The sequence below is a fragment of the Dipodomys spectabilis genome, unplaced genomic scaffold (assembly GCF_019054845.1).
Source record: "Dipodomys spectabilis isolate Male_0828 unplaced genomic scaffold, ASM1905484v1 ptg000017l, whole genome shotgun sequence".
Classification (NCBI taxonomy): Eukaryota; Metazoa; Chordata; class Mammalia; order Rodentia; family Heteromyidae; genus Dipodomys; species Dipodomys spectabilis.
Genome location: NW_024870694.1, coordinates 10701538 through 10715956, shown reverse-complemented (window position 1 = coordinate 10715956; position 14419 = coordinate 10701538). Strand labels below are relative to the sequence as shown.

General features: G+C 36.9%; 1 protein-coding gene across 8 annotated transcripts in view; it reads left to right on the top strand.

The window, feature by feature from the left end:
- Dlg1 (discs large MAGUK scaffold protein 1) overlaps positions 1-14419 on the top strand; it is a 204709-nt gene that overhangs the window by 147285 nt on the left and 43005 nt on the right. For all 8 annotated transcript variants that reach the window (XM_042669937.1, XM_042669944.1, XM_042669962.1 and 5 more), the window contains one exon: positions 8096-8210. In XM_042669937.1, coding sequence (XP_042525871.1) covers positions 8096-8210 — 115 coding nt within the window. The remainder of the gene's footprint in view (positions 1-8095; positions 8211-14419) is intronic.

Here is a 14419-nt window from a genome sequence, read left to right as displayed (position 1 = left end):
TATTCAGAATGGCCAGCATTTAGATCTTTCTAGCTATTCAAGAATCTTTTGAGACCAAAGCAGAAAATCAAGTTCTTTATTAAAGGGCTAATTTTTTTTTTTTTTTTTTTTTTTTGTGGGTCGTGGGACTTGAACTCTGGGCCTGGGCACTGTCCCTCAGCTCTTCAGCTCAAGGCGAGCGCTCTACCACTTGAGCTACAGCGCCACTTCCGGTTTTCTGGTGGTTTATTGGAGATAGGAGTCTCATGGTCTCTCCTGCCCAGGCTGGATTTGAACCATGATCCTCAGATCTCAGCCTCCTGAGTAGCTAGGATTACAGGCGTGAGCCACCAGCGCCCGGCTTAAAGGGCTAAATTTGATTAACGTTAGTGACTTTGTTTTGTGTGTTTTGCTGTTGGTGGTGGTGGTGGAATTTTTTCCATTTTTCATTTGTTTGTTTTGCAGTACTCAAGTTTGAACTCAAGGTCTTGAGCATGCTCAGCTTGCTTGCTCAGCTGGCACTGTACCCCTTGCACGCCATGCCTCCAGTCTCAGCCTCCTTCATAGTTAGGTTTATAGATGTGAAACACCAATATCCGGCTTAGTAGCTGTTTTTTGTTGTTGTTATTTTGAGGCTTTTTGTTTTTGTTTTTGCTTTTTGGTCAATCTGGGCTTTGGCACTAGCCCTGAGCCCTTCAGCTCAAGGAGAGCACTCTACCACTTGAGCCATAGCACCACTTCAAGTTTTCTGAATGGTTAATTTGAGATAAGATTCTCATGGACTTTCCTGCGTAGCTTCCTGAGTAGCTAGGATTACAGGTATGAACCACTGGCACCTAGTGGCTTTTAACTAAACCTAACACGTACTTAATATGCACTTGATATACTTATCACTTATAGTTACTGATAATGGCACACTTCTGTTACTGGAGTTATTTAAGGAGATGAAGTTGAAGGATTTTTGTCCTAGATAAGCACCAACAAAAGTAAGAGACCTGCCTGGGCGCCGTAGGCTCGTGCCTGTAATCCTAGCTACTCAGGAGGCTGAGATCTGAGGATCTTATCTCTAATAAACCACTAGGGAAAAAAGACGGGAAGTGGCGCTGTGGCTCAAGTGGTAAAGTGCTCGCCTTGAGCTGAAGAGTGCAAGGACAGCACCCAAACCTAGAGTTCAAGCCCCACAACCAACAAAAAAAAAAAAAAAAAAAGAGACTTGTCTAAAAACAAACATAAACCAAAAGGACTAGGGTAATGATTCAAGGTCTTAAGTTCAATCCCTAATCTCTCCCTTTCCCTCCCTCTCTCCCTCCCTCCCTTCCCCGTCCCACCCTCACAAACACAGAATAGTTAGTTAGTTCTTCAATACAGTTAAAAAAAACTAATAGAGAAAGCAAGGGACAGTTTCTATAATGAAATTAATTTTGCTTTAGGAAAAGCAAAATGAGTTTTAAGAGAATAGATGGGAAATAAGAAACTTAGGATGGGAAGTGGCACTGTGGCTCAAGAGCACTTGCCTTGAGCTGAAGAGCTGAGGGACAGCACCCAGACTCAGAGTTCAAGCCCCATGACTGATTTAAAAAAAAAAAGAAAAGAAACTTAGGATGATGTTTTTGAGTGGTCTTTTCACCTTCTTGAGAACCATCAGACTCCTCAGAGTGTTTATGGTATCCTCATTTCCTGGGAATTACTGTACTTAGACACATAAGGAAAACTCCGAAATGAGTTGACCTGTATTTTAAATACTGCAGTTTAAAGTATTCTTGATGCAGCTCAAGTTCTTGAATTTACTCTTTAACCATAGTTTCCATTCTTTATGGAATGTCCTAAGTCTCAAATATTTTGTCTCAGTGTTCCTCAAGAATACTGTGACAACCTTCAAACTTTACCTCTCAATTCTTGGTCCAAGAAATATTATAGTACAATTGCTTTTTTTCTACCAAAGAAAGATTTTTTTTTAATTTTACTTTTGTGAACATATTTCAGTTACTTGTATTATTGCAAAATTATATAATGGAAAAAGTGAATTTATTGAATTTACTGAAGAAAATCAGAAATAAATTGATTTTTAGGCCAGTGATCATAAATCAATATCATCTTTCAAAGAGAGAAAAGTGTTTATATCTTACTGGTCTCACTTGTCAAAGGACCCTCAGCTACTGGGCAGATTCAGCAAAGCAAACTGCTAAGACTTACTGAGTGATTCAATGTTGGCTACAATTATCTGTTGAGCTGGTAGGAGGAGAGCAAAGAAAGAAAGCATGTACAAAAAGGTCATTTCCTATTAACTCAAAAAAAGAAAAAGAAAAAGCTCCTGAAACTAGTGATTACTGAAAGGAAAATGTAACCCAAGCAGAAAGTAACCCAGCAGACCACGCGGACAAGGTTAGAGGAAAAGATTTATTGCCAGCAGAGCAGACAAGGCCAAGTTCTCATGAGGAAAGGGAGAAAATGGTGCCATCTGCCCCTTGGAGGCCCCTTTTATACAGCTGGGGGCTGGTGGTGTTTAACCAGAGGCAGAAGGTGGGAGGGGCCTCACCTGCCCCACTGGAACTACCATCGAGGATGGGGCTTAGGCCCATGAAGGGGCATTTGCTTAGAGTTACATTAGAGAGGAAAGATGCTTGAAGATTTTTCTGCAAAGCACATATTTTTCCTACTTTGTGAACAATCACTTCCATACCAACACTGAATTCTCAGATTTGTTTTCCTTTTTTTTTTTTTTTTTTTTTTTTGCGGGGTGGGGGGTCCAGTCATGGGGCCTGAACTCTGGGCCTGGGTGCTGTCCCTCAGCTCTTCAGCTCAAGGCTAGCGCTCTACCACTCGAGCCACAGCACCACTTCTGGCTTTTTTTTCTTTTTGCTTATGTGGTGCTGAGGAATCGAACCTAGAACCTCATGCATGCAAGGCAAGCGCTTTACCATTGAGCCACCTTCCCAGCCCCTCAGATTTGTTTTTCTCTGTATCTGGTTTCCTAGGAAATCTAGGCTTTATCTGCATACCTAATTTCACCCCATCCTCATCACTTGACTTTCAGCTACAATTCTTCTAAAATGCTACATAAGAGTCCATATAATAATATATTGATACTTTATTGACCTGAACAGGACATTTACATAGAGCAGTATTTTAAAGGAGAAAGAGAAAGTGAAAATAATTGATCTGTGTCTCTTTCCCATTGGTCATGTTCTATGTTTATGAGAGTTTGTTGTAGTTTGAATTTTCTGTTTTGGTTTGTTATTTTATTGTTGGCTTTGTTTTTGTTTGGTTTTGGTTTATTTTTAGCCCCAGAGATTGAACCTAAGGCCTTGTGCATGCTAGACAATCACATTACCACTGAACTACATCCCTATATTACCACTGAACTACTTCCCCACCCCTTTTTTCATTTTCAGAAATGGATATGACATTGAGGTTGTCATTATTAGCTCTAATTTTCAAGTGACTAGAGTCTAGGAAAGTTGAAAATTGGCCATAATGATTCAATTCTTCAAGAGTTTCCCACCTTTGACTTAAATCTGAATTGCAAGGCCAGGAGTGGTGGCTTACTCCTCTAATCCTAGTTACTTTGAAGGCAGAGACAAGGGGATCAAAACTTTAGCCAGCCCTGGAAAAGGCACCAAACCCTATCTGAAAATCAATCTAAAGCAAAAAGGACTAGAAGCATGGTTCAAATGGTAGAGTGCTTATTAGTTCAAATCCCAGTATTACCAAAAAGTTAATAAAGTAATCTGAATTTCAGGGAGTTCTAATCCCCATCTCTTGATTTTTTTTTTTCATTATTACCAAAGGTAGAAGGGATAGAGGCTGGCTGCAGTGGATTAGAGGAAAGAGGTACCACTGAAAATTGAACCCAAGACCTCAATGTGTGTTAGGCAGGTACTTTACTGCTTGAGCTATACCCTAACCCAGACTAGTAGCACTGCTTTGCAAGACTTTGTCATCTCTTACACTCTCTTACACTGATTTTCAGTAGCAAATTCATAATAGTTTTTAGTCTCCTTTATTCCCATTTTCTTTCCTATGTGTTTCTTTCCTACCCTTTCTTTGACATAAAACAACCAACCCTGCCTTCTTACTCAAAATTGTTTTTCTTTCGGCCATTCATAAAATCCATTCTCTCAGAGTTCTTGCTTTCAACTTTAAAGCTTGTGTTTTATTAATGTATTCTTTATATAATACAAATGAATTTTTTTGTCTTCATAAGTAGAGATTGCATGTTTAGCAAGGATTTCTTCCAGTGTCTATAATCCTAGCTACTCAGGAAGCTGAGATCTTAGAATCACTGTTCAAAGACAGCGTGAGCAGAAAAATCCATCTTTTAATCTTACTCGTTGTATGTTACTACTTATATGCTTTTTAAACTCTAATTAGCCACCCAAAGAGCTAAAAGTAGAACTGTGACACTAGCCTTAAGGAAAAAAGCTCAGGGCAAGGTCAATGCCCAGACTCTGTGTTCTCAAACCCCAGGGCCAACACCAAAAAAAAAAAGGTTAAACTTAATTAGGGGAGTAGAGAGGCAGATGAAAAGGAGGAAAGTTTTAAAAATTAAAAAGGAACAAACAAATTTTCGCTTTCTACATACTCATAAATTTGGTCCTAAAGCCATTTGATGGAACAAATAATTTCTCTGCATTTTTGAGAAGTTAAGGAGTAGACAGATCCCAGTCAGGAAAGTGTAAACAGTGTTGGAACAGAAGATCATTTATATATGCAGATTTTTCAAATGAGTGTATATTTTAAGTCAGTGTTGTCCATGATTTTCACTGATGGAGATGTTACAAATACAGAAATGAATAATACTAAATATAAACCCTGTAATTTGGATTCAAATTAGAAAAATAGATATAAAGTCCTAGTTTTCAATTTATATAGATGTAAGCATATAGATCAATAGCTATATGTATACATATATGTGTGTATGTATATGTATGTGTGTGTATGTATATACAATTCACCTCAACAGCATTGAGCACACCTAGCACCCTTGGCTGGCTGGCTGGCTGGCTGGCTGGCTTGCTGGCTTGCTTGCTTGCTTGCCCCTCCCATCATGGGGCTTTAACTCAAGGTACTATCCCTGAACTCTTTTTGCTCAGGGATAGCTTAGAGCCACAGCTCCACTTCTGGCTTTCTAGTGGTTAATTGGAGATAAGAGTCTCATGGATTTTTCTGCCTGGGCTGGCTTTGAACCATGATCCTCAGATCTCAGCCTCTTGAGTAACTTGGATTACAGGTGAGAGCCCCCAGCACCCAGACCATGTCTTACCTTCTAAATACTGTTTATCCTCTAAAATTACTAATGGCTTTCTGGATAAATTATTAGGCTTAGGCAAGTAATGTCCTATGTCAGAAAACAAGGAAATTCTCAAGGAATGTTGAAACATTTCAAAAGGGCATAGATTCCAGGATGGAAGGAACTCCCCCTGGCTAAATGAGGAACATTTTCAGCCTCAAATGGTGATCATAATACCTGTAATTTTTGGGTTCAGAGATCCATTTTGTAAGCTTTGAAGTCTGTGCCTTCCCACAAAACAAACATCCCAAAAGAACCAAACAAAAGCATCATGGCCTCTTAATTTAACCTTGAAAATCATACAGGATCAGTTCTGCCACATTTCCTTCTTTACAAGGGAATCAAAAGACTAGCCTACATACAAAAGGAATTAGAATAATTCCAACTTGATTGGCAAGATAACATGGTTAAAATAATTTTCACTATTATTTATATAAAAGGCATATATAATTTGACACAAAATACGAAGAACAGAAATGAGATCAAACAACTTCATTCATATAAAAAGTTGTCACTTTAATTATCAAAAGGAAACCATTTCTAACCCTATATAGTATGTGAAATGTACCTACAAGAGATTTTTGTTTAAAAACAAGTGTTATATAGCTTTACCATAGAGAAAATGAGGCATATCTAAGTTTTACTAGACTGACCATTTTAATACTATTAAATAAAAAAAAAAAAGAGAGAAATGTGTATGTTACTGTTTAAAAAAGGAGAAATACAGCCCAGATATGAGGGGCTCCTACCTGTAATACTAGCTCCCCAGGAGGCTGAGATCTGAGGACCACAGTTCAAAGCCAGCTTGAGCAAACATCCACAAGACTCCTAGATCCAGTTTTCTAGCAAAAAGCTGGAACTAGACTCAAGTGGTAGAGCCATGTGTAAAGAAGCCAAGCAAGAACACAAAGCCCTAAAATTAAGACCCACTATACATATACACTCTCTCTCTCTCTCTCTCACACACACACACGAAGATACATGTGTTTGTGTGTACACATAATTACATATCATATACATGTATGTAATAAAGATAAAAGTATTTGCATGTTTATATCTACTCACATTGCTAAAAATGATAGGCCTTTTTTAAAATGTTTAAAAACAACAAGACCAAATAGGATAAGAAAGGATGGAAGTTGTGTTCTCTCTCTCTCTCTCTCTCTCTCTCTTTCTATCTCTCTCTCCCCCCCTCTCTCTCGCAGTCTACTACTTAAGCTACATCCCCAGCCCTTGCACTTTTTTTTTTTTTTTTTTTTTTTTTTTTTTTTGGTCGGTCCTGGGGCTTGAACTCTGGGCCTGGGCGCTGTCCCTCAGCTCTTCAGCTCAAGGCGAGCACTCTACCACTTGAGCTACAGCGCCACTTCCAGTTTTCTGGTGGTTTATTGGAGATAGGAGTCTCACAGTCTCTCCTGCCCGGGCTGGCTTTGAACCGCGATCCTCAGATCTCAGCCTCCTGAGTAGCTAGGATTACAGGCGTGAGCCACCAGCGCCCGGCTGCACTTTATTTTATATATTTAACTTTTGAACTATTTTACAAAAATTAAAAAACAACCTAAAAGTTGAAGTTGGAAATAAAAACAAATGAACCTGAATATATATTCACTTAGCATTAACACTCAAGGAAAACCTGTTTTGAGTGACGTGTATCCCTTGAGGACTATACTCTAAGGATAAAACACTAAGTGAAATAATTAACAGTTTTAAGTCATGAGAGGATGGTAGCAGCACTAATTTTGTTATTCATTGTTGTGAATGAATTCTTGTATAAAGCAAATCATTATACAATACTACAGTTCCATTTTGCTCATAACAAGATTCTTCATATTCAATAAAGCAGATACAAATGTAAAATTAAAAGCCTAATAGTATTGGTTTTTAATTAGAAGATCCAGTTTTAAACTCATGATACACTTTATCCTCATATCCATATCTCCCTTAATCTTACATTATCTTATAGACTTACATTTATGTATAAGCATAGCTATATCTTAATTGTACCAATACATAGTGAAGATAATTTTTCATTGATTGATTATTACTGAACCATAGTGGATATCCTGTAATCTGTTATATACTGCCCAATTTACTAATTAATTAATGTACTGTTTTTATTTACTTTAAAGGACAATAACTATCTTATTAGATATTAGTGTGAGTTTTGAAATGTTTCTGAGTTTATTAACAAATTGTTGTTTTGGTTAGTAATAGCATCTACAAAACTTGCGGAGAATGACAAAAGAGTACCTGAGCAAACTCATACTATTGTTATTGTCTTCTTAAATTGTATAGACTTGTAATTGTTATGTGCTAAAAGGCAAGGTTTATAAGAAAAACAGATTTGATATCACTTAATTGTGTGTAAATGAATTTATTATAGAGAAAAGTTGTGCATATTGGGCTGGGAAGGTGGCTCAGTGGTAGAGTGCTTGCCTTGCATGCCTGAGGCCCTGGGTTCAATTCCTCAGCACCACATAAGCAGAAAAAGCCGGAAGTGGTACTGTGGCTCAAGTGCTGGATGCTAGCCTTGAGCTGAAGAGCTGAGAGACAGCGCCCAGGCCCAGAGTTCAGGCCCCATGACCAGAAAAAACAACGTGCATATAAATATGTCATTTGAAAATTTTAGGAAATGCTTCAGGTGTTGATGTACAATAATTAAAATAATCTATCTTGAAAACCTTACTTAGCAGTTTGTTAAGGCATTTTTTAAAGGTTCATATTGGACAAATTATTATTTTGAGATTTTAGACATTTTATAGTTTTTATCTACAAGTAACAATTTTGGGACTATAATATTTGAATTTATTCCTCTTTCTCTTCCATCAGAGTACAGTCGTTTTGAAGCTAAAATACATGACTTGCGGGAACAGATGATGAACAGTAGCATTAGTTCAGGCTCGGGTTCTCTTCGAACCAGCCAGAAGCGATCCCTCTATGTCAGGTAAATTTTTTTACTTCTAATTATGGCCAATCTTTATTTATTTGTGCATGCAAATTGTGCCTAATTTTCACAATAGCTTGCTTAGTTTTGCTATAGAAAAATATAAATCTGTGATTTTTTTAATGGTTAATTTCCTGACAGTATATCTTTTAAGAGTTAAAATACTACAATTTTAATGGAAGTTTTATAACCCCTTAAATAATAGTGATATAATAAAGACAAAATAAAAATGGGCTAGGAATTTTTTTGATTGTTGCTTTAGTAGTAATTTAATTGATACATAATAGCATATGTGATAACATCAACTTTTCAGTTTATCTGTATCCTTTTACAACAGGATAGTCTCCATTTGAGTAACATTTAATTACCTATGACAAGTTTCCATAGTAGCCAAGAGAGCATAAGAAAGGTATAGTTTAAAATGTGAATAACCTCAGTCATACATGCATCTTTCAAACACTTTGAGAAAACAAATACTTTTCTAGACCATGTATGATTAATGTGCCAATAAAGATGCAATATTAAATATATACTAGTATCTAAACATTTTTCCATTGGCTAATAAGACTTAAACAGAAATCCCATTTACATTCTTTTTTTTTTGCCAGTCCTTGGGCTTGAACTCAAGGCCTGAGCACTGTCCCTGAGCTTCTGTTGCTCAAGGCTAGCGCTGTACCACTTGAGCCACAGTGCTACTTCTGGCTTTTTTTCTGTTTATATGGTACTGAGGAGCCAAACCCAGGGCTTCATGCATGCTAGGCAAGCACTCTACCACTAAGGCACATTCCCAGCACCCACCTACATTCCTTATGCTGTTTTTTTACTGAGGACGATATTATGCTATCATTCTAATGTTAGTTGCACTGTAAGTCATCTTGTTCATTAGTAAGTCTCTCATTTCTTCAGACCTTCCTAAATGTTTTATTCATATTTGGCAAATGATGGCATATGTTACATAAATAAGCATTTACTCTATATAAATGTTTGTGTGTTCATGTATCTATACATGCAAGCATGTACACTATAACTGAATGCATATTATACAGCTCTGCCCTCAAAAGGTTTTATTCTGATATATAATAAAAAGGGTTAGCCAGGCACCAGTGGATCATGCCTGTAATCCTAGCTGTTCAGGAAGCTGAGATCTGAGGATCACAGTTCAAAGCCAGCCTAAGCAGAAAAGAGACTCTTATCTCCAATTAACCACAAAAAAAAAAAAAGGAAAAAAAAGAAAAACAGAATTGGGAGCTGTGGCTCAAAGTATTAGAGCAGTATCCTTGAGCAAAAGAGCTCAGGGACAGTGCCCAGGCCCTGAGTTTAAGCCCCATGACCAACCAAAAAAATAAATCTTTTTACAAAAAGGGTTTTGTTTTTTGTTTTTGTTTTTTACTGCCTTCTGGCCTGTTCCTACTTACTTATTCTTTCTACCATCCTAATGAGATAAGAATCCTAAATATCAGATTTTTCTCTTCCTCCAATTCTTAAAATATTTACCTTAAGAACACTACTGTTCTGAAGTTACTCAGCATCTCTTATTTTTGCTTATCTGTATTTTCTAATTTTAGCATAATTAGTATTGCCTTTTTATGATTTAGTAATATTTAGGTATTAAAAAAAAAAAAAAAACTAAGCAAGGCACTGGTGGCTTACACCTGCAGTCCTACAAATTAGGAAGCTGAGATCTGAGCATCAAGGAGGCTCAGTGCCAGCCCAGGCAGGAAATCTGTGAAACTCTTATCTCCAATAGACCTCTAGAAAACTGGAAGTAGAACTGTGGCTCAAAGTAGTAGAACACTAGCCTTGAGTGTAAGTGCTCAGGGACAGTCCCCAGGTCCTGAACTCATGCTCTACAACTGAGTGGTAATAATAATAATTTAATTAAAAACTGAATTATATTTATTTTAGGTAAATTTAGTGAATCATCTTGTGTCAGTTTTTTATTGGCATATAATACTCTTATCTTAAGGAATATTTATTAAAGGGTTTATAATGAAAAATAACTGTCCCTTCCCACAAACCTCCACTTTCTGCATTTTCTAGAATATTCTCTTGTCTCTACCTCCAGTTTCTAAATAATAAACATATACTTGTATTTTCTACTTTCAATATTATGGATTTACTACTATGACAAATTTACTACTATGACAAATTTACTATTATGTCCCATACCACCTTTATTCTGCTTCTTTTCACTCAAATATAGCCCAGTTACTAGTAATAACATTAATAGTCTTTAGATTCATGTAACAATCATTTCTGTCAAGTGTCATATTACTAAGCTACTTCCTTCTGCATGCCTTCATTTTTCCTGGACTTGATAATTGTCTCATATTTTCATTTGCTTAACTTACCCAAATGCTTCCAGTACCTTCTCTAATATTTCACATTGTGAAACATGTGGTCACATATATACACAATCTTACCAGCTGTTGGGGGTTATTGTTACTAGTTTGTGGGGGTGAGAAGACTTTGGGGGAAGGAATTGATTTTAATTTTTGTACCCCATGCTAGACTAGCTGCTGTTAGACATTCTGAATATCTCCAGATGGGACTTCACTTTTTTCTTATCCTATTCTCTGCTCTCTACATGGTCAGAATCTATTTCCTAGATATCACTTTCTCTTCTTTCTCAGTTGGCTTATTTTGCGAGGTTACATACTCCAGAAAGTGGGTACTTTGTTTTGTCTGTATGATTAGTTGGTATTTTTGTTATTGTTTATTTTTTAAGTCTAGCATATCTGAAAACTTTGTAGTACCTTCAGGATAAAGAAGGAAGGAGTCCTATTTTATTTTTTTATAAGCATTCCTTCTTACAGTTGTTTCTTTTTTCTCATCTCTTATTTCATAGATAAAATGTCATTTCATCTTTCTTTGAAGTTTTGTGTTTCTTGCTTTCAGGGCTTCTTCCCCTCACCCCACCTCCACCCCACCCCCCACCCCCGCTCCCGGTTATGGGGATTGAACTCTGGGCCTGGGCACTGTCCCTCAGCTCTTCAGCTCAAGGCTAGCGCTTTATACTTGAGCCACAGCTCCACTTCCAGTTTTCTCGTGGTTTATCTTAGCTAAGAGTGTCACAGACTATCCTGCCCGGGCTGGCTTTGAACCATGATCCTCAGATTTTAGCCACTGATGCCCAGCAACATCTGGGAGGGAAGAAGGGAGAAAGGGAGAGAGGGAGGGAGGGAAGGAAAGAAAAGAAAAGAAAAAGAGAAGAAAGAGTAAGCAAGCTAGCTCAGAGTTTAGGCCCTGAGTTTAAGCTCTAGGACACACATGCGCACACACACACACACAGGTGCACACACACACACAGGTTGGGGGTAATGCTACAAAAGACTACATATGATACTTTTTTCTTTGCTGGCCCTGGTGCTTGAACTCGGGGCCAGGGCTCTGTCCCTGAACCACTCTGTGCATAAGGCTAGCAATCTGGTTACCACTTGGGCCTAGCAATCTACCACTTGGGCCATAGTGCCACTTCCCGCTTTTTCTGAGTAGTTCATTGGCGATAAGAGTCCTGCAGACTTCTGACTGGGCTGGCTTTGAACTTCAGTCCTCTGAAATCAGCTTCCTGAGTAGCTAGGATTACAAACTTGAGCCACCAGTGTCCAGAAATACTTTTTTTATAAAGCTCTGAAACAAACTATTCTATTGTTTAAGTCATTTATATACATACAGTAAATCCAAACCAACAAAAATGGGAATATAGTCAAGCACATAATAAACATAGAATTTTAAATGATGATTGCCTTTTAATAGTGATTAACTCTTGATCCCAAGAAAACAGGATTAGGGGAAAATACATTAGTGAATATGAGTTTTGTATGTGGTCTTTAGTTGGATAGGGTGTTAACAGGTGTTCATTATGGTTGATGAATTATACTAGAATTTGTGGGTAACTTAAATTCTTTTTATCAATTGTTCATTTACAATAGTAGTTTTTGGTAATGCAAAAGGTGAAGTTAAAATCATAGTTTTTGGTAATACAAAAGGTGAAGTTAAAATCAATGTCAAGATATTTTACCTTGATTTACTATGTCTTTTGACATTTGTTCTACCTTCTAAATGCTTTAATTTCCTTTTATATTATTTACTTATGTACATATTTTAATACATGATTAATAATCCCCATTTTTCATTTCTACTCTCTTCTTACACCATTAGCCTTAAAAGTACTTTAAAGAACATTATGAGTTACTAGTTCAAGTAGTAAAAGCACCTTTTAGCAAGTACAGTCTCCTACCTGTACTGCTTAAGTAAAAGAATAACAACAAATTTGAAAAACATTAACCTTCAATACATTTATTTTTCTCAGATAATTCTACCTCTCTTGAGTTTTACCTCAAGAGAAAAGTTGGATATCACAGAAAAGTTTAGGTGTGATTCAGTGATGGAGTGGCTCATCAAGCAAGCACAAAGCCTTGTTTCAGTGTCTAGCACCATATAAAGAAGGAAGAAGAGGAAAAAAATAAGATATTGGGGAACATGAAAAAGAACATTGATAAATAATATTTAAAAATTGCTAAGGCCCTTTCTGTACTTTTTGCTTTGTTTATTTGCTTACAATTCTAGGGGATCACACTTAGGGCCTTGACTATACTAGGCAAATGGTTTACCACTGAGCTATACCTTCCAAGCTCAGTTTACCTCACTGTAATGTTATTATATACTTTTTTTCCTGGTGCTGAGCATCAAACGCAGCATCTTGTACATGCTAGTTAAGTACTCTACTATACACCCATAGCTCTTTCTTGAACTCTTAAAAGCTTAATTAGGATTTAAGAGTTTCATTTGTTTATGTAATTAGGTAATTAATGACATAGTAGGGCAGAGCAGATATCTTTATCGAAATTTTAAATATTAACATTTTTCAATTGTCAATAAAGTATCTTTTCCAAAATATGTGGCAGCTAGTAAAATATCTATAGTTTTTGTTATTTTTTTTGTTTTGTTTTTTTGTTGGTCATGGGGATTGAACTCTGGGCCTGGGCGCTGTCCCTGAGCTCTTCAGCTCAATATAGTTTGTATTTATTGACAATGACTGAATATTCTGTCAATTCTGGATTTATAAACAAATAGGAAGAGTAATGAATTGACAGAATAATCATATTCATCTAATCAATTGACAAGTAATGAATCCAGAGAATTTTTTTCCAAGTGTTTAGTAAAAGTAGACAATATCTTTTAATTTTGTTTATTTGGAATAACTCTTTTGATATGTCTTCAACTTAAGAATGCAGACCCAGTGGCATTGGCTCATACCTTAATCCCAGCTACTTAGGAGATGAACAGGAGAATTGTGGTTAGAGGTCAGCCCCAGCCAAAAGTTAGTGAGTTCCCATCTGGTATATTTATTACCCTAGTTGTACAGAAAGTATCAATAGTAAGATCACATTCCCAGGCCAGCCCAGGGCACTGTCTGAAAAATAGCTAAAGCATAAAAGAGCTGAGAGCATGCCTCAAGTATTCAAGCACCAATATAGCAAGGAAGGAAGAAGAAAGGGAAGAGGAGCAGAGGGGTAACTGGAAGGGTGATTCAATGCTAGTTGTCACTGAATTATACTTAAAGCAGTTTTGTAATTTTGTTGCTGATGTTTTTTTGAGATGGAGTCTTGCTTTGTTTCAAAGGCTGACGCAGAACTCCTAGACCCAAGTAAATCTTAACTTCCCAAATAATTAGAATTGCAGGCATGTCCTCTCACACTCAGAAACATATATACAATTTTCTTATATATATTTTCAGATCTGATTTAATCATTAGAATCATTGTATAGTATTATTATTAGTAGTCCCATTTAATAGATAAGAACTAAGACTAAGGAGAACCAAATAAACTGCCCATAATAAAGCAATCTAATATAGAAACAAAATGCTCCAGTAAATAGTGGATCTAAAACGCACAGTAATCTCATTCTATATTTATTCATGTTAATTATGTGTCCCATTACTGTCTAGTAGAAGCATAAGTCACATCATTTTTAACTTTCTAGGTGTCACATTTAAAACGTAAAAGGAAGCTAGGCATTGTAGCTAACGCCTGCAATTCTAGCTACTTGGGAGATAGATAAGGAGGTTTGTGGTATGAGGACAACCCACACCAAAAGTTCAGAAGGTGCGCACGCAGGCGCGCGCACACACACACACACACACACACGTGTCTCGGCCAATACAAGCTAGCTATGTGGGGCATGCCTATCATCCCTGTTGCATGG